Here is a 25,709-nt window from a genome sequence, read left to right as displayed (position 1 = left end):
TGAGTGGGACAAATATCTAAAAAAATAAATCACATTGTCCTACACAATAATCTTGATAAATATTTTGTTAGGGTTGCTAACATTCCCCAAAGCTTAAGTGGATGAGGCAAGCATAATATATTTACAAGGCTTCAAATAGTTAAGCTTAAATTGTGAGAAAAGAGTCTAACATATTTATAAACCTTATCAAACTTATTACCAATGTATTTTACTCCTCACAGACTACTTCAAATTTCAAGTGATGCATTGTGGAAGAAGTGTTTAGATGTTTAATTTTCCTTTTGATTTTTTGGTTAAAAAAGGACATGACCAAAGCAATACAATATATAAAGGTCTTCTTTACAAACTGAGAAACAAAGATATGCATTAACAACATTATTTTTTTGTCTTTTTACAACGGAGTAAACTCATGAAATAGCCAATTCTGTCATCAAAATGCATGCGAAGTAGTTTGAGGGGTGGATGTGATCTTAGCTTCGATGGGAAAAAGAAGAAAAATAACATACCAAAATGACGTCCGACTTGCTTAGAGCTTGTTTGAACATAAAAAGCTAAAATTACAAGGACATGAAAAGGCTGCTCTCTAACCAGACACTGCATGTGCCTGATCTCAGGTGTCGCCAATTAGGAGAGTGTTTTTGAGAATTGCAACCTCCAACCTAAGTGTAACAGAAATTGTAGAATCAGAAGAACAAGAAAGTTAACAGAAAATTTGAGCTACACGATTATATGGAAACAACCAAGTTAAAATAAAATTAAGATCCATGAGAAGATCAATCATATCTTTACATGTCATTGGAATATTTAAACTATGGGAGAAAAAAAAAGAACTTTACTAGATCAAAGCAAATGATAAATAAAACTGAAATTAAAATTTTCAAGACCAGAATATTCATCGATAGATAGCAAAATTTCATCATTCCAGAAAACAAGGCTTTCCAACTGAATTAATTTCACTGCAAAAGTTGGACTGATCTTTTATCCAATATTAAGGTTTACTAAGCTTTACTAATCTCAAAACTTCAATGCTGAACCTCGCTTCTCTGATCCTTCGTAGCTACAATCCTTTTCAAGAATAAGCTTATGAAGAAAGCTGTCATTATTGTGTTGACCTAGGCATTACTTTTTGCAAAGGTCAATAAGATTAAGTAACCATTAAGTAGGAGTGGACGAGACAACTCGTTGGTGGGTCAACTAGAATTGTGAAGTCCCCACCGTTAGGGTCTATAGGCCAAAACTGATCTGTTGGTGTTAATATTTCTAAAAGACAACACAAAAGTGTCTGAAGAGGACCTGAAGCCTTTTTCTTTTGTTTTTTTAGTAAACAATATTCAGAACCTAAAAGCACCTCTAAGAACACGAAGTGGACCTTCTACTTTCATTGACCTATCGACAAGTAATGACACCACAATGTTTACTTATCTTCCTCTTGATTTTGCATTGTGCTATAAGTTCAATAATTTTCCAAAAGAAATCTTAATGCATTGATGTGAACCACGCAAATAAGATAATTAGGATATTTAGATTTATCAAGCAATTTTGGCACATGATTTACCACAGTAACAAACATGGAGCGAACAAATGCTTCAAGTCACACAACAGCCACTATGAATGCAAGCAAATGCTACATACATTTGACCATACCTATTTAACACATTGGCCACACTTTTCTAATGGAAAAACTAATCCAACTTCAACAGCAAAATTGTCATTATTTTGCTGGGTAACATATGACCTGTAAGTTGTGTAGTGAAGGCACATGCTTCCAACCAAATATTTCAAAATTCTGCTTCTTTTTCTTTTCTCTTGTCTGCACAAGAAATGACTGCACTTACCTAGTGTGATATGTAAGGAAAAAAGGTCCCATAATAAGCAGGTAAAGTAAGCCAATCCAAAATTTCTCCACTTCACAAAGAGTTGTATTTAGCTCTCTACATGACATTTCAAGTTGTGACAATGCAAATATCCAGAATAAACCTCATCTAAATATGTCAAGTTTGCTGGAAGGTTAGTACATTGTGTTCCTCGATTTTCATTTAGAAATATGATGTTAATTCCGATACCTTTCTAATATTATAAAACAGTGGTTCCCTGCTCTATTGCCCTACCAGATGCTACATCACCCTTTATATTGATTGGCCTTCTTTTTCCAAATTCTATTATCAAACCTCTAAGCCAAAACTAAAACTACATTGCTGAATGGTTGTGCAAAAGCTCCAACCTTTCGGACAAAACAAAAACCAGATTGTTGAATGGTCCACCACTATTTGTTCTGCTTACCCTCTTCTCATATAATCTTTAGTACAATAAATCCTAACCTAGTGGGGTTTCCTAATTGACCTCTCCAAAGAATGCAATTAGCTCGAGAAAGTTTAATTTCTAAAGAAGAAGAAGTCTTACGAATATAGCATCTCTGGATGAGAACAATTTTTAATCGGATCCGTGATCCGTCCTTCTTTTACTCCAAACAAAGGAAACAATCGAAACTCACAAGTGCAAATCTTCAATAAAATAGATCAGTCTAAACATTACAACAAGATAAAATACTGTTCCAATTCGACATCAGAATTCACATGTCCACAGTACCTTGGTCTCTAATCCTGGGAGCTCTTCGTTGTGGCATCGGAGGCCGCGGCATTACTTCGACGGAGGTCTTCAATCAGGCCGCCCAGCTCCTTCCGAGCTGATTCCCTCCCGAACATGAAGCCGTACCTGAAGAAACCCGACCAGAAACCCTAATGCTCCGAACCACGAAACCCTAAACCCTAAAGTTCGGCGGGGAGCTGGAGCTCACCAGAAAGAGACAACGGAGAAGACTCCCGCCGAGATCATCGTTTGCGCAAGGCTCAGCTTTTTGTCCATCGCGGTCCGCCGAAAACCAAGCAAGCGGTGATTCCTCGTCGCTAACGTGACGACGATACCAGACGGTGCACGATGGAGACTGCAAACTTCTTCGAGACTGGTCGTGTTTTTGAAAACTGTTTCCGGTGATGGCAGCGTCTCAGAAACATTTTGAAAAGTCAAAATTGCACCTCTATTATAATAAATTAAATGTGGAGTTGAAACTCTAATTTATACTGATGGTTTATTAAACTCATTTTATGTGGTAATATGTCTTAGAAAGAAAATATCTGAAAAATCCCTAATGCATTTTACATCATCATGAGTTTTTAATTGATATTAATGTAAATTAGGATTTCAACTAATTAGTTAACTTACAGTAGCTACAGGAGATTGGCTACAATGACACTAACATAGATTAGATTTTAGATTTTGGAGGAAATATAAATGCCAAAGTCAAACTTAAAAATAAAAAAAGTTACATTCGATGTTAAATAAGAAAAAAAAGTAAAATTATATATATATATATATATATATATATATATATTAATGGTTACAAAATTTTAGGAATTTCGAATATTATAACCATAAAAATGCAAGAAATTGAAATCATTGTGCTGTTCATTGCACTATCATTTGTATCAATTATCATGACTCATTTCAATCTCGTAAAAAATTATAATGATTTAATGGTCGTTAACAATTGTGGATAACCAATTCAATAATTTTTAATCAGTTGAGGCATCAGCGTGCCGAAGATCATAATTGAATTATTATAATTTATGAATCACACAATTGTTGCTAAAGACTTATATCTGAAGGAAAATTGTATGCAAAGAATATTAGTTGAATCATGAATTGCTTGCTTACAATATTTTATGTAGATGATGAAAAATCTCTTCACTAAACACAGGTAAAAGAGCTATCAGACCCAGAAAAGGCAACAACAAAAAAAAACAGCTCTTATTGAGATTGATGATAAATTATGAAAGACAACTTGTCCTCTGTAGTTATCATTAACAATTACACGGAAAAACAAAAATTTTGGAAAGAGGGACCAGTATACACCTTTACAAACAATTATACATGCTGTTCTGCCAACTAAATATTGAATCACTAGATTTCACCATTACAAACAATAGAAAGCATTAAAGTGGTGACGACAGATACAACAAATAAACAAAGAATATATCCAGTCATAATACTAACTGGATGACAAATGATAGCAGGAGAAATTGATGAGTGAAAGAATACAACTGCCGCAGACATCAAAGAAGTTTTCGATTGGCTGGAGGAGGAAGTCCAGGAATATCCGAAATGTCTTTGTTATTTGGATTCACAAGCTGAAAATTCAATGATAATTGTTTTAGAAATCTATACAAGATAATCAAACAATGAATCGTGAAATAGGATTCAATATTCACTCTTTGTTTCAATATGTCAACAAGACTTGCTAAATGTTTAACTAAAATCCTGCATCACAAGTGCTGTAGAGAAGATAGAAGCTACCAGGAAAAAAATAATTAGATAAGAACCCGATATGGAAATGGAAGAAAAGTTTTACGATGATTGTTCCCTAAAAGAAGATGATGCTTGCAACTCTAAAGAGTTAGCTCCATTTCTTGCAACATGCACTGATTCTCCTGAATCTTCTTAAAGACTTAAAAGTATACGTTTGATGGTTTGAGATGCAAACAAGCCAAACATATAGATACAAGTTATTGATGTCGATTTAAGAAATGAGTAAACAACTCACTTCAAAATGTAGTTTAGGAAAATTCCTGATTGATTGTATCAAAATGTTAAAATAATAAGGTCGACGAATAGATTTTTTTTAATTTCATTACTTTAGAATAACCAATGAAGTTTTAGCTTCATCTTTTCTCCTCCCAACATAACAGGTAAAAATCTATCTTCAACGATCTATAGCATGTTATGCAAATATAATAACAATTAGTAGCTTGAACCCATAACAGGCATCATTACAATAATCTTTGGAAACAATCTGCATGATCTAGTTCAATAAAATAATAATTATGTCTCATGAAACAATTAAAAGGGTGGGCCTTTGCGATATGGGAAAATATGATTTGAGTCACGAAAATAACCTCTTATGTTTAGAGGAAATATTGTGTACATTGACCCTCCCAGACACTATATTGGTTGGAATTAAGCACATCTTTTCTTTTTATTTTGCAGGACTTGAAAAACACTTTTTTGGATCACCCAAGTAAATGATATTGTGGCTCAGAATGGGTCTTGTTTAAATGTTGAAAGCCCCAGTCCCAATTGATTTTAGCGGAATCTTCAACCAAGGCAACAGAAACACTTAAAGAATACATGAAGATGCAATGGTAGTATCATAGTAGAAGAAAGACCATAAAAGATGCTTGAAAGCAGAAAAGAAAATAAACGACCCACCTTCACAATTATGATTGCTACAACACCAATGACGATCAGGAAAAGCATTGCCATTATGCATCGATCAGTTGCAACCTAAAATTCATAAGGGAAAAATGGATACAATTTAGAAAAGAGAGACCGTGGAACAATCTGAGAAGCATGTCAGTAACTTCACTAGAAATGACCTGTCTGCCAAGTTCCTTCACCAGTTGGGATGCCTTCTTCATTGAAAAATGGATCGAATCCAATTCATTCACAATTCTACTCATTTGCTCAGTCTGCCATATTTACAAAATATTAGAAACACTAGAAACAGTGTGCTTTCATGTGGACTCTAAAGAATAACTTGTCTGTTCTAATGCTGAGTGAAAAATGGGATTCTGAACTAGTTATAAATGACAGACCTGTGCCTTCAAAGCAGCCGCTGTCTCTGCTCCAACATTGATAGTCTCTTCAACAACCTAAATATTCAAAGTGTCATGGCTAATAAATGTTAAAATAATACAACTATGACAGGATAAATTAAAATCGAACAACAAGGAATAGTGTAATTTCAGATTTCACACTACAGGATGTTGCTTTTCATTAGCAAGTGAATCATGGAGTCTGAACGATGGAGATTTTGAATATCAATCACCAATTTTCCTATGGCCATATGTAGATCAAGGAAATCTTATGAAAAGGCTTCCCTCGAAAAAGAGAAAGAAGAAAATAGACCCATCGAACAACTAACAGAAAATTGCTAAACAGGCAATGAAAAGCTTTTGCAATGCTATGATCTTCATCAGTGTCCTCTACATATTTGAAATGACAAAAACATAAAGTTCCCAATAAAAGCAAGCTCAGCATAAGGGGACCTATATAACTATTAGATGAACATGGAGAAAGAAGCCTATATGCTCCCCAATTTGTATCACTCAAGCAGCCTATTTATCTCTCAGTTCACTCTACACCTTCCCTATTGGCGCCTTCTTTGAAGAACATATGAATATATGAAGCAACAATTATTAATGTAGATTTAAGTACCATGGTATTTGATAATAAGACATATCTTGTTGTATATGGTAGATATGCACCAACTTAATTGATTACAGAGGAAAAGTAGAAACGCCAAAGGAACCAATTTATCAGAAATAGAATAGACATGAGGATGCTACAATTGGATTCTCATCTTACAATTAACAAAAGGGGAAACAATGTATCTTAGTAACTTGCAAGACTATGAGCATATCTATACATTTCAATCAGGTAAAACCAAACAAAAGGTCAAACACAGAATCATCACAATAAAGACAATGTTCGAGTGATATTGTGCAAGTGCAAGAAACCAACCTGCTTTGATCGTTCAATTGCCTGATCTGTTTCATCCATCATACGGTGTCCAGAATCTATCAATTGTTCATTGGTCATAGCTGCAAGACATGTTGTATAACAAATAATCAGCAAATTATAATAAATAATCTGCAAAATCAGGTTTTGATAATTTGCTCCAACTATCCAAAACAATTAAACTCATACACCAGCACGATAGATCTGATACCAGTTATATAACTACCTAAAAAGCCAACTAGTAAGATGACTTCTAAAAAGTAGACTTCCTCAATGTGGTCCCAAAATGCTTAACCATGACTTCAGATGTAAGATTATTAAATATTACAATCAGGGTTAATAAATACGGCCGCTATACCTTTCTCAGACCAGAAAAAAGGAGAAAGAGGGGAGTCTGAAAACATACATGAAACATCTTGTTATTTGTTTTATACAGCCAAACCAGCAATTAGGACATCAAACTGGCCATTAGGACACTGAACCAAACTTTACAGCCTTATTTGTATGCACATTATAAAAGATATATTGAGGATTAAGAATTTCCAGAAATGGTTTAAGGTTTGAGAATCTCCACTGCCTTAGTGTCATCCTCACTGCAGGAGCATCTGAACCTTTGAAGGAGGCCAAAAAACATCGATTGAGGAAAGTGGTTTCTTTATATATCATTGGTTGCAATATAGTTTTTTATTTCTATTTTGGGGTATTGTTAGACTGCAACTTGCCCTAAATGTCCAGCAATGCTTCAACCATTTATCACATGTGTGGCACATGCCAACCACCATGACTATTCTTGTTTTAGCTTAACTTCATAATGTATTAATATTTAGAATCAAGTGCAGCAATGTGCAAGAACAATAAAGTTTTTTAACAATGCAAAGTCAACGAGTGCTCAATAAACATGCCTAGAAGGTATCCGTTTAATCACCTACTGCATATGTGCTGCATGTTTAAGTTCACACTTAAGGTAAATGGATAAATACTTGATGAGGTCACCCAGAGAATACTTACATGATGCCAATTGAACATTTTCTTCTGCAAACACATCTCCGCCCCCAGGGCCATCAAAAAGATCAATTCGTTTGTTTTCACTTGCATGCCTGCAGTACACAAATTATTATATAGAAACTGTTGCAAGAAACTGGTTAAGAATGTAAAGTAATAGTTGCAATATTAAACAAATGTATTTTCTGTAAAAAGACTAATAAGAAGCAACTTATGGAGTCAAGCCAAAAGTTATAACAGAGATGAAGGATTGATTACATACTGTAGGAAAAGATTACAAACTAAGTGAGAAATAAAATACAGAAAAATAACAGGAGGGAGATCAAAAACATAAGAGGGGGATGGACAAGAAGTCATACACCCTTCTCAAGGAAATTTCATGTGCATATTATAAAGTTTCTGTAAAATAATTGAAATAATTTCTTCGACAGGATATGCTATCTAATTATAATTCCTTCAACAGGATATGCTATCTAATTAGAATTTTCAAAAAATACCAACTTTAAGGTAGGTTGATTAGAGACAGAACTAACATGATAAAACCTAATTAAAATTTGGACCATGCCAACCAAGCACCATTCTGTCCATCTATGTATTCTGGAGTGTCTGCTATTGGTGCACCATTCCAAGGATTTGATGACTTCTCTGCTTCAGCAACATAAATATGCCAAACTAAGTTGCCTTTCCACAGAAAAAAGTTGAAAGAGATACCATAAATGCATTGCTCTATTGATAAATTAATTAATCAGTTCATGTTTGTGTTTGTAGAGAATTCCAAACCACATATTCCTGATGAATGATAAGTCCATCAAGAGCAGAATGGCTGTGTCCACTCTCAAAATAGTTATATTTGCATCAAAGAAGAAAACATGAAGGAAACGATTTTACATCATAGTTCCCTATTATTTCTTTGAGTATATATGGTGAATAGGCAAGAATTAAACACGTGGGTTAAAAGAAAGCTTCATGATGAAAACAGCAACTGAAGTAAATAGCACAGAGAGAAAAACTTACTGCTTCTTCAGAGCAACATAAGAGTTCAGTTCTTTGATCTGCAAAATTGAAGCTAATTAATCAGTAAGCTGTCAGTTTTCAACATAATATTATCCAATATGCCAAAAAAACAAGGAACTTTAGGAGACAAAAGGACACCATTGATTGCTTTTTCTCGTTCAGCATCCTGTTCGTGTTGTGAGTATTTCGACTCTCCTCTTCCTTCACGGCTCTCTCAAACTCTTTGATAAGCCTAGTTAGACACATTGATTCAGAACTCGAATCAGAAATAAGTGTGATTATTACGCAACAGAATGACAATACCTCAAATTATTTGTGATGTAACACATGGGTTCCATTTGTTGCTTTCATCTTAAAAGTGCCACATTAATTATAGGTAAAAGCCAAAAAGAAGCAAACAATTTGAAATTCATGAATGTAAGATCTAGAGTAATATTCATTAAGATGTTAAAAAAGGCAGCAGTTTGGTCAGTTCCTGAATTTGGATGATAGACATGCATTACGGATTCTAGCTGCATACAAAACAGCTGACTGCATCATAGACTTCCAATTCGAACAATGCTTGTCATACTTCTGATGCATAGATTACCAAAATGCAACACAGTTCCTCTCAAACATTCATATATTTATTTCTCAAGCACTGCACTTCTCGTGATTAAAATAAAGATTTTGCTTTAAAAGATCCGTGTAACTGGTCAGTCAGAAACTACGTAGCCTGAACATATGTAGCCTCTCCATGCATTGGTCAATCAGAAACTAAGGTAGCCTGAACATATGTAGCATCTCCATGCATTGGTCAGTCAGAAACTAATTCACAAACATAGCTTGTAATAAAAAAGTTAAGAAAAAATATGGGATAAATGATTGGCACATTAATCCGGACATTAAAGAAAGAGCAAGAAAAACACCAGAGACAAAGACCCACTAACAAGAACCATTCTGCAGCAAAGAAAATAGATATCTAAGAATGTACCTCTTGCATTCCCTCATCTTGTCAGTCAATTCTTCTAACTGCCGACTCCGTCTATTTGGGTCTTTGATCTTCTCCAGTTTCTGAAACCCATTTCTGTTGAACATTTAATAAACAATCAGTCATCAAACTGACAAGTATAAACGAAGCATATCCACATCATCTATGACTGAATAATCCATAGCAATTATCCTTTTTCTTCGGTGCACCATGTGAACCACAAAGATAGTATGAACAGTAACATCATTCGTTAACGCTTTCCTTTTCCTTTCGGGATAATATGTATACTTAAGCACATGATCTTTCACGGTTGATACTTCTCAATTCTTTTTTCCAAATAGAAACTTTCTTTTGCCTTTTTTTGGGGTGGGGAGGACGAGAGATGTCGGTTCTTCGTTTTCCAACCAATGAGATCACAGCACACATTGAGGTTACCACTTTGCAAATTAAAAATTCTAATATTTAGAGAAGTAATTCTTACCACAACATTTTCGTAAATCTCAAATTCCTACATCATGTTTTTCCTATTTATATTTTATTTTCATGTCTTGGAGAAGAAAGACTAAGAGAACGTTTGTGGCCATGACGAATTATTCCACATCCTTCCCATCACCAAACAGAAACGTAACGTTCCAGGAAAGAAAGAAGCCATGTATGCTTACGATAAAGCCCGAAAGACATCGTTGATCTGCCCCTCGATAAGAGCCAGCTCCTCGCTAACATCAGACAAATCCATCTCGCAAACGGGAATTCTTCGTCAACGAGATTCACGACTCGAATACCAAAACGCGCCAAAACCGGCCGAGAACCCAACTTTCAGGTCCCCCGACGCATCACGATCCCCGCCACTCCGCGCTACGGGCCGGAACTCAAACGAGATCCACGGCGTCGAGATCAAGCGGCGCGCCCGCGGCGACCACCGATCGCCCGCGAGATCGGCGACCCGGGAATGGGAGAAGCCACCGTCGATCGGCAATGCGGGACCCGACCGAGGCCCAGGAGGGGCGGAGATCTAGGGTTCTCGGATGGCCGCCCGGGTCGTCGTTGCGGACACGATGTCGGGAACGGTTGCGAAGGCCTCGCACAGCTGGGCTTCTAAACTGGAAGGTTTCCATTTTCTTATTATTCATGTGTCTTATATTTATCGAGGGGTATTTTTGTACATCGATCCCAGCTTTTGAGCTAATTACCGATCAACCCCTGTCTTTTTCACTAATTAATTAATTAAATTAATAATAAAAATTATCACATTTGTATCTTTAAATCGAATGTTTGTTAATAATATTATTTTATGTTTCCAGTTAGGATGAAATATGGATTAAGCTGGAACCTATTGGAGTTTAATGCAGAAACGAATGATATTTTTATAATATAAATAGCAATAAAATGTGATCCGTCCGTAAATAAATAATTTAATTTGTATATCTTAAAAGAACAGTGAAAATTTTTGGATAATTAAAATTTAGAAGGTCTTAGGTTGCTTAATTGATAATAGTATGAGTCTATCGATTCGATAATTCAATTTCTTATCAATCCCAAATCTTGGCTTAAGATAGAAATATCCAAATGGATTTGTTAAATGAATTATAGAGAGAAGATAAAGAACATGAAAAATGTATAGTTTAGGGCCTCTAATGATAAATAATTAGAAAAATAATCTCCTAAATCATTCTTGATATGAAAAATATTTTATTATGATATAATTTGTGATGACGTACTAAATTGGATTTTAGAGATCTCAATATAACTTTTAAAAATATAAATATCGAGATACAAAAGATAATTAATTATAAGAGTAATCTAAATATAATTATGTAAACACAACATCATCATCATCATCATCAGTATAAATGGTTTCATTCGTAGAAACATGGGGAATTGGAACCAATACAATGTTTGTTTGTTACCTATTAAAGGAATATTGTCTACAACTGAGGGTATAATATTGAAGCTATGCATTAATGAGCAAAGTAATCATCCTTCAGCGACAACTCAATGCAGAAACAAAAAGAAGATTAGATGGTGGGGACGACTACACATGGCCAATGGGAGGTCGCTTTCTCAGCCTGCCGCGTGTCGCTCGTATCGCCGCCTCCTTCCGTGTCGGACTCGAGGCTTCTGCTGTCTGCGAAGCGTGTGCATCTGGGCCTGATTCCGGTGGCAGGACTCCAGTCTTCGTCGTCGTCGTCAACTGTTCTTCCGGCTGGTTCTTCGCGGGGCTACCCGACGCTCGTGTTTCTGCTCGAGCTGGCTCGGTTGCTGCAGGTGGCGACGAAGACGGCAACTCATCTGCTTGCTTCTGTTCAAACAAGCATACAAGAAACAGAGAGATTAATCATAGTCAAAGGTAGTGAATTCTATCATGACTCCTGCAGCAATGACAAAGAAGAACTGAACCAGAAACATGAAGCATATTGCTCATAGGGACTCATCATCTACAGGATTAATTGGTCAAGCAAATTCATACTGTTGTAGCTTGTTTTCAAGAAAGAGCATGAAGTAAAAAAATCGTAGCTTGTTGTCAACCAGTGAATATGGAGCGAGAAACAAAAGTAATCGGATAAGAAGAAAAGCTCAAGCATCAAATCTTATCAAAGCCTAAATTTGCAAGGATTTCTTTCCATGCTCGAACTTGTTATCTTCCAGGTGACAAGGTTCTCCAAGCAGCATGATGATATCAAGTACTTACTAGGATGGTACTTAAAAGTCTCAAATTGTTTGCTTCAGAACTTGCATGGAACACAGATGAGAATCAAAAGAACATCCAAGGTAAGTACAAGGCTTGCTAAATGTTCCTCAAGAAAAAATATGCATGTGACAAAGGCAGGAAATCCCCTGACTCTTATCAAATGTCCAAACTATTTAGTCAATGTTAGGCACAGATGCAAAACTAAATGAACATGTTCTTCCTCGAAAATAGAATTAAACAGATCCTTTTACTGTCATACATGTTTAACAGCATCCAAATGCAACATTAAAGAACTACTTGATGATAATTCCCATAAGAAGTAACCAGAAATTGCACATGTTTCATACCATTGGAATAGACACAAGGATTGTGTATACATCTCTTGAATCGTATCATGTGAGGAGACAACGGGAATAAGCATCAGAAACACAGTATCATGTAAAAGATATATAAACAGCAAAGTTCAAGTTTTAACACACAGAAAAAACATTGGAAATCTTGTAAACAACTGTCTGTCTACATTAAAATAGAACAACAGGTATATTTGCAACTTTTCACACTCCTCTATCAAATTTAATCTTTCAGTTCTCGCTGATATCTCATAAATTAAGTAGCAAACGATACATTCATTTATTTATGGAGAAAAACACTATGACTATGATTGAGCATTTAAAGGAAGAAAGTTGCATATTAGATCTCACTGAACCGAGTATGATAAATGAAGCTAACTTGCCAAAGATCTAACAATAAGATGCAATTATTTTACATGATAATTAATGACATTGCTACTTTAAATGTTAGAAGAATCAATCACATGAGAAGTGAAAGAATAACCCACAACTGTTAAATTTTCTATGCAGAAACAAAAAAATCTCTTGGCACCAACAAAGGAAAATTTCAGCATAATCAACTAAAAGAAAGAACTATAACCAAAGACAGTAAGAACCAATTTGTCCTGATCAACCATGCCTGAGATGGGTGTGTTCTTGATGCTTGTAACAGTAAGGTAACACGGTTCAACACATCAAAAAAACTTATCCTGCCATAGCCGGCAGCCTTCTGCCAATACATCAACATGATATCTGCAAACCTTGCTCTAAACTCAAGCAAACGGCGATCGATCTCAATTTCATGTTTTGCGATATATGGCCTGAGGAAAGTACCATAGACAAATGTTGTTCCCTGAAACCAATTATATTCATAAGATTCAACAGGGCAGAAAGAAAAGATCTCAACTGGGAAAAGGGCTGCCGGAAGGAATGTCTTACTCTCATCTTAGGATACCATAAGTATATGTAGAGTGCCAATTTTGCTTCACAGTACATTGGCAGCCTTCAAGAACATACAAGCAAATAACAAGAGAAAATAAAAGCAATGGAATTTGATGTATCATAAAATTAAAATACAGGTACTGACCATGAAAAGAAAACATCCACTAATCTCTCCAAGATGGCCAATGATGCAACTAAAATCCTGCAAAAAGAACAAAAATGTATGCTTTCTTTTCCTCAAACATACCAAAATAAAGTGAAACTAATTGCTTGATCTAATGCAGATTAATTTCTACTGACCAATACTGACACCAGAAAAGCAACTGTTCGATCTCCGGCTTGTTCAATTCCACGGTCTTGTAGCACTCATAAGCTGGGTAAGCATACCCAAAAACCAGTCTGCCAATTGCAGATGCATCAAACCCCTTACCTCATCAAGTGCAAAAGACTAATCCAAAGCATTAAGGTCATGAATGCTTACATCAAGCCCCTACTAAGAAATGACCCCATCATGATGGCCGCTATTCATGCACGAGTAACAACTGTTCAATGATCCGCTTTGCAACGGAACCTAACATTGACAAAAGCACAAGCAAGCCGAAAGGAAAATCTCATTGCTTCAAATTGCAGCAACTTTATTGGACGAAATGCCATACAGAAATACTTCACGGAGAATTCACAGCTAGTAGGGAGTTGCAAGGCTAAACCATCATAAGGAATCTAAAATGTACAAGGCATCGTAGGGAGGCATATGAAACACGAGAAATCCATGAAAAGAAAGATCTGCGACGAACATTTCAGCATTTGAGGTGTATTATTTGCAGAACTACACAGTTAAGGCGCAATCACCCGGTGACTTGAACATGAAATCCAAGCACGAAAGAAACAAGAAGGAAATCCGTCTCTAGTGGCCACACGACAACGAAAACGGAACAGAAAACCGAAAGCGAACAAAAAACAAACGGCTGCAAATGCGGAATCAACGGAACGAAGAGACGGGAAGGGAGACACGGTCGAACCTTCCGATGCTCGGACGAGAGAAAGAGATGGCGAGCGAGGAATTCGAAGAGGAATCGTATTTATTGATGTACCAAGGATCGAAACATGCGACGAATAGCAATAGAGAGGAAGAACGATGGCCTCGTCCTGTTCCGTATTCGTTCGCCCTCCTCTCTCTCTCTCTCTTTCTCTCGTATTTGCCACCGGAATTAGACGTCGCAATCGAGACGAAGGCCGAATCAACGAATCGGGAAGAGCCCGCGTGGAAGCGGACAAGTTTGGGCGTGAGAATGGACGGCTGAGATGGATTGACAGGACGGTTACACGGATCGGACGAACGTCGAGACGTTCGCCCACGAGAGAGATGGTTGAGATCACCAGCCGTTCGATCGACTGGGGGAGTCGTAAAGGAAGAAATGGTTGATTACTTGTTCTGTTGTAGTCACATCTGCTTATGAATACGAAATCTTTGTCAGTTAAACTAATTAAATTTTATTTATTATTTCACATAAATCTTTTCAACTCTTTAATGGCTTATGATGCATCTAAACATGATTTTATTGACTAAGCTAAGCTAACATCTTCTATTTAAAGCTTTCTTTTTTTTCGTTTAATCAATTTTCTATCCTTTGATTAGCATAATCTAAGTTAGGAATTCAATTTAGTGGCAAGTGTTTCACCATAAAGGCATCATTCTTCCAACCCCACAGTATGTAGAATCCTCTATGAGCAGTAGAGACCACAACAAGAAACACAATTACTGCAATCATCACTATAAAGAAAAGGCAGTTTGAAGTGGCAAACATCAAAAAATGCAATGAGAAAACTTGCAGATTCATTTGCACATCATACTGAAACAGCATAGCCATTACCCTACAAAGCAACCATAGCATGTATGTAGATAATAACTTGGACATCAGAAATTGTCAACAGCTTTATGACTAATTTCATTCCTTCCAGTCATTAAAAAAAACCCAACATCACCATGAATCGGCATCGAATATCCCATTTTCAGCAAATTCTTGAGCAATGTGATCCATTTCTGGCAAACCCATGTTCTGGGGCAAGTCAGGTCTTGAATTGATAATGTTGCCACTTATGGTGGGGTTGCTGGCGGTGGCAGCAGATTGGAAGCTGTAACTTTTGCTTCCCATTCCTCCTGTGCCATTGTTACGCAGGTTTGTCGGCATACTTTGGAGCTCGAGTGCATTTCTGATTGATCCAGTGTCTATCCTGACCGGTGTACCAGTAATGTCACCTCCAGTAACATCTCCAGCTGCCAGACCAGCATTTGCATTAGGAGCAATAACAGCTTGTTGCGATGCTCCCTTGTTATTCATCATCTCTTGCAGCATTTGCTGAATCACATGTTGCTGCATATGTTGGTTCACCTGGGGGTTTTGCGGGTTGTACTGCTGCTGCAAGCGAACGTCCAAAGGAGGTTGCGGCCGATGCTGGCCAGATAAATTACTTACAGATGCATCAATGGAAACTGATGAGGCAGAACCTTGGAATTGTAGAGCCTGTGCATGATTGGAACCACTTAAAGAACTCAAAGCTTCCTCCTGAAGCACATTCTGCTTTAAATTCAAGGTGTTCCTCAGCATATTCTGAAAGCTGTTTAGTGCATGAACACCCTGCTGGCTGCTGTTAGCGACTTGGCTAGCTGCCAGATTGTTGTTAATGTAATTGTTTAACCCTGCTTGGATGCCTGTGGGTTTTTTCAGGGTGCTCGGATCACCTGGCAGAGCATGAGAACTCATTGCTTGCTCCTCGTCCAACTTCTGCTTTTGGAGCTTCGCTGCGGCGTGCCTTGGATAGTTCTTCAAACTCTCTGTGGAGAATAATTACCACATTAAAAGCGTATACCTTTAGTTACATTCTGCAACAATCATCCTCCATTAAATTAGTATGGTCTATACAACAGAAAGTTGGAAATCAATTCAAGAAATGCAAGGCACTCAAATCCTCATCTAAAATTTGCTCTTTTCTGGAACACAGAGGAAGAAAAGATGAACAGACCGATTTAATTCAAGAATGTAAAGGGATCATAAATACTTCTCACAGAAACGAAGTCATAACAAAAGAATTCAAAGTAAAACAGATCAAAGGAGGGACAGATAACTCTGGAATCAACATATAAATTCCTTAGGTTATAATACAAAGATTAAAAAGAAAATGTAGCCTCAATGTCTTTGGTTGACGGATAGCTTCTGAAACATTTTGGAACTTCTTAATGTTTAATCGGGAATTCAGTTGACAAATTATTTGATATCAGACATGACACAAATGGTTTTGGTACAAAAATTATGTAAATTTAGATGTTAAAATGTTAATGCCTTAGCACGAGATGTCAAAATCAAAAGGTGAACATTGCCCTTGATCAAGAAGGTTTTAACCATAAAGTTGGATTTCAGAGGCAGCACCGACTAGGGAACATCTAGGTGCATATATATAATAGAATAGCACACTGAATCATTAGACTCAATTTTATGAGCATTACCTATTGCTCCAATCTTCTGCTCCTGGCTAAAATCAATCAAGTCCTTCATGCTACTGACAACCTCAGATATCTAACAAAATGAAAAATAAACAACTATATGAAGAAAATGTAAATTTCAGGACATTAATCTATTTCCACATAATGCACAGGACACCAAAATAACTTCTTAATTACCTGCAAGCACCGGACATATCTTTTGGAGAATCCCAAGTCATTCAGAGATTGCAGGTCGAAATTTCTTGCTAGTTGACGACCTATTGCTGCAAACCTAAAAACATCATGAATCAAGAAGCAACCATGCATGTTAGTTAAAGAAAATCAAACACATAAAAAATTGAGCATGGTCACAGTCAGAAAAGAAAAGAACATCACAAAACAGCCACTTACCTGCGAAAAACTAATCAAATACCCCACCAATACTACTAGATCTTCAGGATTCCTTTTCATATGTACATTACCGAGTTGTGGTAGCTTTCAAATAGCATACCAAATATTACAAAGAATAGCCTCTGTCACAATGGGTTTGTTTTTCTTTTAGTCTTATGTCAAACTATAGGATCATTAAGTCCATCAATGTGTTCATATATCATAGTTCATCTTAAATAAGATCATGAGTCTTAACCTCTGATTCCTAAGATATCACCATCTCATGGCATGTCATACTGGCTAGAAATAGACACAATCTATAAAGGCTTAAGATACACACTCACTAACTCCTAAGCCTATATTTCATGCCATAATAATCATCAATGATAATCTAAATTAATTTGTCTATTACTTGCATATACTGATCACTTGATGGCATAACAATAATGTCTAGAGCAAGGTCTGCAATTTCGTACCGTACCAGAATTTCGACATTTGCTCGGTACGGTACGAAACTGTATACCGAGCGGTATACCGTTCGGTATACCGCTCAGTGTGTGTATATATATATATATAACTTGACGACATCGCCTCGTTTATATATATACATATATATACATATATAACTTGACGACATCGCCTCGTTTATATATATACATATATATACATATATATACATATATATATATAAGATTATATATATTTATATATATATATTTTTTATTTAAAAGGCGAAGTCGCATCGCCTCGGCGACATCGCCTTTTCCTTCCCTACGCGGGGCAACGTCGCCTCGTTTATATACATACATATATATATATATATATATACATATATATATATATAATCCGAAAAAGGCGACGTCACCGAATGTCACCTCTTTCTAAAATATTTATATATAAATATAAATAAATAAATATTATTTTATTATTTTTTTTCGTTCCATCCGGTAGCGGACGGTTCGCGTACCGGTATGCCGTCGGACCGGTACATACCGCCCGTACCGGGCGGTATCATTCGATATTGCCTACCTTGGTCTAGAGTATCTTTTTTTAGAGCACATGATAGCCCCAAAAAAGACATCTTGAAGAGAGAGTGCACTCAAAGCATTTAGATAATCAAACTCAATATCAAACCAAATCAAACCAATTAAAATAAATAAGCCACAACAAAGTGCCAAGAAATCTTAAGTAGAGAGATACGCTAAAACAAAGAAATACATCATCAGACAATTGTGTGATGCTAGATGAACAAAGCAAACTGCATAACCAAAGGTGACATGCCCAAGTGTCGTAGAAGTGATTGTTTATCTTTGGTGACCAAATCATAGAAACATTGTCCGTACTACATTAAAAGACATGCACAAAGACCATGGGAAGATGGATCTATGCATATAATTTGGGAGAGTTGCACTAGATGGGAGGATAGACCAAGTCAAATCTGATGTCTACTCAGTAAGACAAAAAGATTCAAACTAAATTTCAGACTAAAGTATGACATGAGATATTATTGAGCTAAGTTGAGACAAGTCGGGTTAGTCAAGTAAAAGGAAGAACTCACAAGTTAACCAGTAAATATGCAGCTAAATGGTTCTTAATGGTGATTGAGTGCACAGGTCAAAATCATGCTGAGATCCTTTGGTTTTGCAAAGAACAAAGGACAGCAGACATAGACTGAGTCACTGAAATGCTGTAAGAAGGATCACAAGTTGATCTATTTCATATTAGTTAAGAGACTTGTGAAAGGGAGGAAAGATTGATCATATAGGTGAAAGAAGATAAAACTCTTCAACCGAGTATAACCGGACAGCCACAACCATAGAATTTATAGCGGTGACCATAGAAATGGTGCAACAAAAATCCAGCTGGCAAGGAACAGGAGCGGAATTCAATTTGATGCAACAAGTGCTATGAGAGATAGAGACGAGATAGGCAGAACCTGTATGAATTATAGGATTGTGAAAGATCAGTCATACTCGAGAAATATAGAGCATCAAAAGTAAATTGCTATAAAAATGGTAATCACAGATGTACAACACTTCCCTTGGAAGTGGACAAGTGGTTGCTTGATAGCTCAGCCCAGTACTACAAGTTTGACAAATCAGATGTTATGAGATGAAGATCAGCAGGTCCACTCAGGATCAAGCTAAGTTCAGTTGGTTACCTGAGTTGCAACCTTTATGGGCTTAACTCTTAAGAAGTTTAGATAAAATCAAAATTCAAGACAAGATACTAAATTTTGCATACCAGGCCTCATACACATAAACAGGATTCATACACAATGAACCTTTGGCAATCTCAAAACGAGATAAAAATTCAACATATAACAGAGAATAAGTCATTAACTCATGATAAAGGCAATGACAATTGACAATATATGAAGATACTCAGCACTGAAATTTTAGATGCATAACATTATCACAAGCAAGGTTAGGTTATACAGTTTTTTCAAGGGTAAAAGAACATGCAATCGTACTTAGGTGAAATGGAATCAGAGAAATGTCTGTATCAGTATCTAAATTGTTTCAGTCTCAATGAAAATAACAAGGAACAGAAACAAAGATAGATATATGTGAACAGTGAAATCTGTTCCATTATGTCAGAGCCTATTACAAAGGAGATCGTTTTTATAAAGCTTATCATGCAACTATCATACAAATCACATGTTCCTAAGGAACTAATATACAAATCTTCTTATCAATAAATGAAAATCGTTATAGTTCAGAAATCTTTGCATCAGTAACTTACAAAAGTATAACATAACATTTTCCAAAAATTTGCATTTGTTTTGAAACAAACTATGGATGACATGAATAAGATCACTCACATATTACAGCTGGTTTGCAAATCTTGGTGTGAAACTCCAGCGGTATTATTTTCAGTTACAGTTGCTTGATATTTCTGAGCAACTTGCAATAGTTGGTTAACCTGAAAAAGATTGCGTTAAACAGTTAGAATATACTATATACAATAGTGCCTTAACCGAATGAAGCAACATCAAGTAGAACTGCAAGTAACCTTGCAGCAACCCACTTGGCAAAGCAACCTTAGAAAACTAAGAAAAGTTGGCTCATAATGCTGAAATGTGGCTAATGAAATGGTCACCAATGGTTTAAACTTCTGGTAACTGGACCTATACCGGTCATTGCCTGGACTGCAATGAGTCTCGGTGTACTAGCATAATGATAATTTTGAAATATGGTATGCCAGCATAATGGGACCAGATTCCAAAAGGACTAGGAAAAAGCACTTGTCTCAGAAATATCAACTAATTAATTAAACCATGATAATTTTGAAATATAAATGGTTCAAAATATAATCAGATGAAATCATGCAACATCATGAGCAAGCCATAGTTTTTCTTGCTTTAGTTTTTCTCTTAAAAAATTTAGAAACTGCCAAGAACAAATATATTTGAAAGTAAACCAAATACCTGCGGTGCTAACAGTCTACGAGGAAGAAACTCTTCATGTCGTCGAGTACAAAATTCCCAAAGTAATATCTGAAATATAAACCCGAAATATGTATAATTCCATAACCAAAAACTGAATAAATATAACCAAATATGCAAACTTCCAGTTTCAAGAAAAAAGACACTAGTCCATGCAATTTGGAACCTTCAGTTCTGGTGTAAATATTATTCGGAGCTGTCCCTCTCGTACAATATGTAGATGTTCATAAACACTTTCTTGAACAGCTTTTTCATACTCCAATACCATAATTCCAGAAGATAATCGGGACTCATGGGGCATGTCAAGAAATAAGTTTTCATCAATAACGCCATGGTCAAATTTAATTTGAAAAAGCCGAGGAAGTACATCAAAAGTAGCCTCTGCCAAAGAACATAAAGGATATCATTGGGCAAGAACTTAGCAAATACATGATAGTAATTAGATTTTAATGATTTTGCAAAATATTTCCAATGCCAGTTCGTTATCAGATATATAAAGTTTCTACATATACTATTCATAGAACACGCATTTGTGTGTGCTAAACTATAATTTTGAGAATAATTTTTTATAAGTCAAATTTCTAGTAGCAGCCAATAGGAGATAGAAAAGGTTACAATAAAAAGTGCAGATATCCTAAATGTGAATGTCACAACAATAACAGGATCAATCCAGCATTGCTGCAACAAAGAAACTATTGGCATTCAGATTTGCCGTGGACTAAGGTCGGTGTCTTAATAGAAGTAGGAGCACCAACATGAGTAAATGATACAGAAATATAAAAATGAAGGCTCTTATACCAGAAAATTGTATTATTAACTTTTAGAATCAACACTTAATAGATTAATAAGCAATGTATGAAAAGGCAAGAGAAGTGAGTTTGTTAGAACCCTTGCAGATTCTAAACTTAGGGTTGATCTCTTTAGGGGATCAGCCTCCTTGGAACTCTATAGGGGTTCCTCCCTCCAAGTTGCTGCTCAAAGGCTGCAGAAAAGATTCATCTATTGCTTATTAAAAGAGGAGGAATACATGGCTATTTATAGGGTTTCTAAACCCTAACTCCTAATAGGACTTCTACTCAAGACTCCTACTTTTAACCAACTCCTAATAGGACTTCTACTCAAGACTCCTATTCCTTTACAACTCCTAATTCATCTCTAAGAAACAACCTCCTAACCCTAACCGGCCTCTTCACCTCTTTAATAGGGATCGGCTTAGGTAGGTTTTACATGAATGTCCCTCTCAATTAGGACTCTCCTAGCTAGAGTCCTAACAGAGTTCTAGCAGGAATATGTCCTAGAATATCAATTTGGAGATAGGTATAGAGAAGCTGAATAAACTCGACATGATTTTCAAAACAATGCAATTTTTTTATATACAAAATTCATTTACTTAAGACATCAACTACTATCTTGTTTAACATCATTATATTTTCTGGTACAGTTGACCAAATAGTTTTCCACAACATGGCAGCTTGAATCAAACTTGCTTCACAATAATGCAAGGTTAAAGACTAATTTGGATGCCTATCAAATCCACACCTTGCCATAATTCAGTATAATTTAGATTTCCCCTGGTACTATAATTGTATTACCTCACACCATTAGAAAACACATGCTTCAGATATGTATTGCTGTCAACAGAGGATACCTGCCGATCCACTAGTTAAACACTCACTGTCTACAACAAATTTTAATGATCATTTTTTAGAGCAACAATTTCTCTTTCTACTATACTAATGAGAAAGACATGATATGTGTATGGTCAGCATTGCATACCATAAGTCCACAACCAATGATAGCACGTCAAGAAGCAAGTAATAGAATGAACTACCTTTCACATAGAAGAAAAACGATCGTGACAAAGCATGTTTACTGATAAGTATATAAATTCAATGGAATGAACAAAGTCTCTCACAGACGAGTAAATTTTGCAGATGGGTAAATTTCACAGTGAAAGAAACTACCCTATTAACAGAATCAATAAAGATGCATCTACTAACCAAATCCTTTTCCTGATTTAGAACCACAGAAACCACACTGCCATGCATCCTGCAACAAGCAAAGAATGCACAATGAACATAAATTAAAAGAAACAATGGGATGATAGCCTTGTTATGCTAATACAAAAGAAAAAAAAGCCTCTATATATTTTCTTTGGAAAAATGATTTGGTTTCATGTTATTTTTAAGTTACAGACGATAATATATTCTTCAGAGATGGAAATTCATCCCATTGAGCATAGTTGAACAGTTGAACAAAATCAAATAACTACTAGGTGCAAATATCTTTAATAACCATTGAAAGATAGCCCAATTAACCAATATTGGTTTGTGTCTGTGCTACCTCCTAAGAACACCTAAACAAGTTAGCATTAACAAGTTAATGCAATCAGGGAGCTTGAGTTTCCAGTGAGAAAATTTTGGTTCTTAACTTGGGGGAGAATGAGTTTCACAGAGTATGAGAGACCTTATATAACTGAATCAATGTTCTATTCCTACTTCAGTAGAAAGCAATCAGAATCAGTACGGCCAACACTAGTTTTGTATCACCTTCTAATTTCCAACCTAGTGTTGCATGGTATAACTTGCACCAAACATTCATCACCTTTCTTGACGAATTAAAAGGCATGAAGACATATATGTTGCGTTCGTCACCTGCTTAGATGAATATGCATTTATTGATTCTGCTCTAATTCTCATGCAGGATGTCAAGTACTGAACAATGAACCCAAAAACAAGCATTAAATTGAGAAAACACGATATACAAGAAACATTTACCACAGCCAACTGGGGGAAAACACCAAGTGTATTGTTGGCCATATTATCATACAAGGACAAACACCATCTTTTCCTAGCTCGTACTGCAAAATATTCAGCTACGAACTTCCTCCAGTACAATATGGAATTATCCTACAAAAAGAATGATATTAGGACACCGCACGAAATGCGAGACTGATATGTGGGTAAATTCTGTAATCAGATTGCAGTGAAATTTAAGAAAAAAACAACTCACAGGTGGCCGATGACGTTGGTGAAATAAATATTGCATAAGCCTGCGAGAACATATTCCATTATCAAGAGGCCGCTTAATGAGAGTAGCCGATTGAATAGACTGTGGCTGCAGATGGTGTCTCAGCTGTTGTTGCTGCTGCAAGGTGATAGGACCTTGTTGCAACTGAGAAAGGGACTGCATTATCTGTTGCTGATGCTGCTGACGCTGCATTAGTCTCTGCTGTTGCAAAATGGTTTGCAACTGCGGGTTTTGCTGAACTTGTGGATGCATTCCATCATGTCTCTGCAAAAGCTGTTGGATCAACTGCTGCTGCAGCACATCCTCATGCTTTACACCAAGCCGCGGTTTCTTCTGGGCATTCATTAAATTGTTGGGTTCCTGTTGCACTAGCTGAGATGTTGCTGTTGACAGCCCTTGCTTCTGCACCTGTTCTTGGAGTGAGCTCTGTTGCACGATGGAGCAACCATCCATCACCGAAGAACCAGAGAAGTTGGAGGAGAAAGAAATGGGTGAGGCAGGAAGACCCATATATGACTCGTTGTTGAAGCTGGTGCTTTTTTGCAACTGAGGACCGCCAGAGAGCCCTGAGTTGGCATCTGTAACGAGGGAGCTCGCACCGACGCTTGGGCCAGAAGAGTTCCCTACGCTGTTAAGTATCTGGTTCATCTCACCAGAGGCAAGCCTGAGACCAGACCGATCGTTCCCTGACATGGGGATCACAGGGGCTGGGTTCTGGCCACCATCGCTCTGGAAGAAAAATACCAAAGGCGGGGAAAGATTGCCTCCGGACTTCGCCTCCTTTAGCGTGAGGCACTGTGCCCCAACTGGCGGCGGGAATCCTGGTACCTATACAGCGCCAGCCCTCTCTTAAACAGCCCTCGACAGGGGAAATTTACACCGAATCATCGCAGATTCAACAAAAGCTACGCCTTTTTGCATCCAATTGCATCCTCAAATTAGAAGATCGAACTCGGAAGAGGTCTCCCTCATCACTGATAACTCCGTTACGACGATCAAATCAAATGTCTCCCTCGTCACTGACAAGAAAAACCACACTAATAAGGCAATAATCCTAAAATACATCCTAATTAATGCATGATAAGACCACAATAAGAGAAAAGTAAGCCCTAATTTCTCGCCGATGACTGGAAGTGGTAAGAAAGAAACCCAACTCGTTCCGGAAGCACCCGATCACACAACCATCAAACACAGTTCAACTCTAACAAACTGCAAAAGTGGACATTTATAATCGAAAACCAAAGGATCGACGCGTTTGAAGAAAAATCGAAGAACGAATGGAAAATCTCGAAAACAAACCAAAAAGCCAGAAAGCAAATCGACGAGCCGGCAAAGCAGCTCATCATACCCGAATCGACACACAAGAAGAATATAAAGGGCAGCAGCGATCGACAGAGACGACGCGTTTGGTTCTCTCCTTCATCTCTCCGGATCTTTCTCCTTTCGTCACAGCGGCGCCGTCCGACGAGCGGGTACTTTTATAGGTCAGGGAACTCGAAGGGGGTGGTGACCGGCTGCAACCGACTCAGCGGCTATCGCTAACCGGCTTTGACAGGTCGACGAGACACTTACGTGGCGCTCCTCATCACCGTCTATTCTCCCAGTCACGAATCCCAATGCCTCCGCGACTTGTATGCTACGTGTCCTGACACGTCGAGTTAAATGATTGGACTGGACGTGGGTTTCTAAATCTCGGGTGGGCAACCGGGAAACCGGTTCTTTTATGTGTCGCGTGAACTCGAAAGGACGTTGGTGACCGCCTACAACCCGCTTCGACAGCAATGCCTTTGTTGACACCACGCTTACGTCGCCCCCATCAATATCGTCCGTTCTGCCCATCACGA

General features: G+C 37.0%; 3 protein-coding genes and 1 long non-coding RNA gene across 5 annotated transcripts; all 4 read right to left on the bottom strand.

Moving 5' to 3' along the window:
- Positions 1-347: 347 nt before the first annotated feature.
- On the bottom strand, positions 348-2,958 carry LOC135625216 (uncharacterized). Its single transcript, XR_010491933.1, has 3 exons — positions 2,795-2,958; positions 2,587-2,712; positions 348-659 (listed from the first exon to the last, which is right to left on the bottom strand). It is a non-coding gene; the product is annotated as an uncharacterized LOC135625216 (long non-coding RNA).
- An 866-nt stretch (positions 2,959-3,824) lies between these two features.
- On the bottom strand, positions 3,825-10,645 carry LOC135624270 (novel plant SNARE 11-like). 2 transcript variants are annotated; one of them, XM_065127701.1, is made up of 10 exons: positions 10,222-10,645; positions 9,563-9,655; positions 8,728-8,821; positions 8,590-8,627; positions 7,582-7,670; positions 6,577-6,656; positions 5,649-5,705; positions 5,430-5,522; positions 5,263-5,337; positions 3,825-4,184 (listed from the first exon to the last, which is right to left on the bottom strand). In XM_065127701.1, the coding sequence occupies exons 1-10, from the start codon at positions 10,293-10,295 to the stop codon at positions 4,110-4,112; spliced, it is 768 nt and encodes a 255-aa protein (XP_064983773.1). In that variant the 5' UTR covers positions 10,296-10,645; the 3' UTR covers positions 3,825-4,109. The 2 variants fall into 2 exon arrangements, with proteins under 2 accessions (XP_064983773.1, XP_064983772.1); XM_065127700.1 differs by lacking the exon at positions 3,825-4,184 and having other exon boundaries at positions 4,711-5,337.
- Positions 10,646-11,437: 792 nt separating this feature from the next.
- On the bottom strand, positions 11,438-14,674 carry LOC104000573 (putative HVA22-like protein g). Its single transcript, XM_009422654.3, has 7 exons — positions 14,539-14,674; positions 14,001-14,090; positions 13,820-13,918; positions 13,665-13,721; positions 13,517-13,580; positions 13,218-13,430; positions 11,438-11,858 (listed from the first exon to the last, which is right to left on the bottom strand). The coding sequence occupies exons 2-7, from the start codon at positions 14,030-14,032 to the stop codon at positions 11,592-11,594; spliced, it is 732 nt and encodes a 243-aa protein (XP_009420929.2). The 5' UTR covers positions 14,033-14,090; positions 14,539-14,674; the 3' UTR covers positions 11,438-11,591.
- A 662-nt stretch (positions 14,675-15,336) lies between these two features.
- On the bottom strand, positions 15,337-25,373 carry LOC135624522 (probable transcriptional regulator SLK2). The gene is made up of 10 exons (XM_065128227.1): positions 25,214-25,373; positions 23,848-24,884; positions 23,613-23,744; positions 22,836-22,884; positions 21,002-21,216; positions 20,818-20,886; positions 20,212-20,312; positions 17,196-17,289; positions 17,022-17,091; positions 15,337-16,352 (listed from the first exon to the last, which is right to left on the bottom strand). The coding sequence occupies exons 2-10, from the start codon at positions 24,556-24,558 to the stop codon at positions 15,499-15,501; spliced, it is 2,295 nt and encodes a 764-aa protein (XP_064984299.1). The 5' UTR covers positions 24,559-24,884; positions 25,214-25,373; the 3' UTR covers positions 15,337-15,498.
- Positions 25,374-25,709: the final 336 nt, after the last annotated feature.

This window comes from Musa acuminata, chromosome BXJ2-10 (genome assembly GCF_036884655.1).
Source record: "Musa acuminata AAA Group cultivar baxijiao chromosome BXJ2-10, Cavendish_Baxijiao_AAA, whole genome shotgun sequence".
Taxonomy (NCBI): Eukaryota; Viridiplantae; Streptophyta; class Magnoliopsida; order Zingiberales; family Musaceae; genus Musa; species Musa acuminata.
Note: the sequence above shows the minus strand (reverse complement) of the source record. Positions and strands in the feature narration are given on the sequence as shown.

Bases quoted from the DNA above. Each gene is read 5' to 3' on its own strand.
- LOC135624270 (XM_065127700.1), bottom strand. From the start codon at position 10,295: ATGGATTTGTCTGATGTTAGCGAGGAGCTGGCTCTTATCGAGGGGCAG. The intron at 7,671-8,589 runs GTAAGTTTTTCT...TGTGTACTGCAG, and splicing joins TATGTTGCTCTGAAGAAGCA to GCATGCAAGTGAAAACAAAC. The intron at 5,706-6,576 runs GTTGGTTTCTTG...TTGAATATTTAG, and splicing joins CAATTGAACGATCAAAGCAG to GTTGTTGAAGAGACTATCAA.
- LOC135624522 (XM_065128227.1), bottom strand. From the start codon at position 24,558: ATGTCAGGGAACGATCGGTCTGGTCTCAGGCTTGCCTCTGGTGAGATG. The intron at 22,885-23,612 runs GTAAATGTTTCT...TGCTTGTTGCAG, and splicing joins TTTTCCCCCAGTTGGCTGTG to GATGCATGGCAGTGTGGTTT. The intron at 17,290-20,211 runs GTGAGTGATCTT...TGATGTTTTTAG, and splicing joins TTGCAAACCAGCTGTAATAT to GTTTGCAGCAATAGGTCGTC.
- LOC104000573 (XM_009422654.3), bottom strand. From the start codon at position 14,032: ATGATGGGGTCATTTCTTAGTAGGGGCTTGAT. The intron at 13,722-13,819 runs GTCAGTAGAAAT...TTCTTTTTGCAG, and splicing joins CTTTTCTGGTGTCAGTATTG to GATTTTAGTTGCATCATTGG. The intron at 13,431-13,516 runs GTAAGACATTCC...AATTGGTTTCAG, and splicing joins TATGGTATCCTAAGATGAGA to GGAACAACATTTGTCTATGG.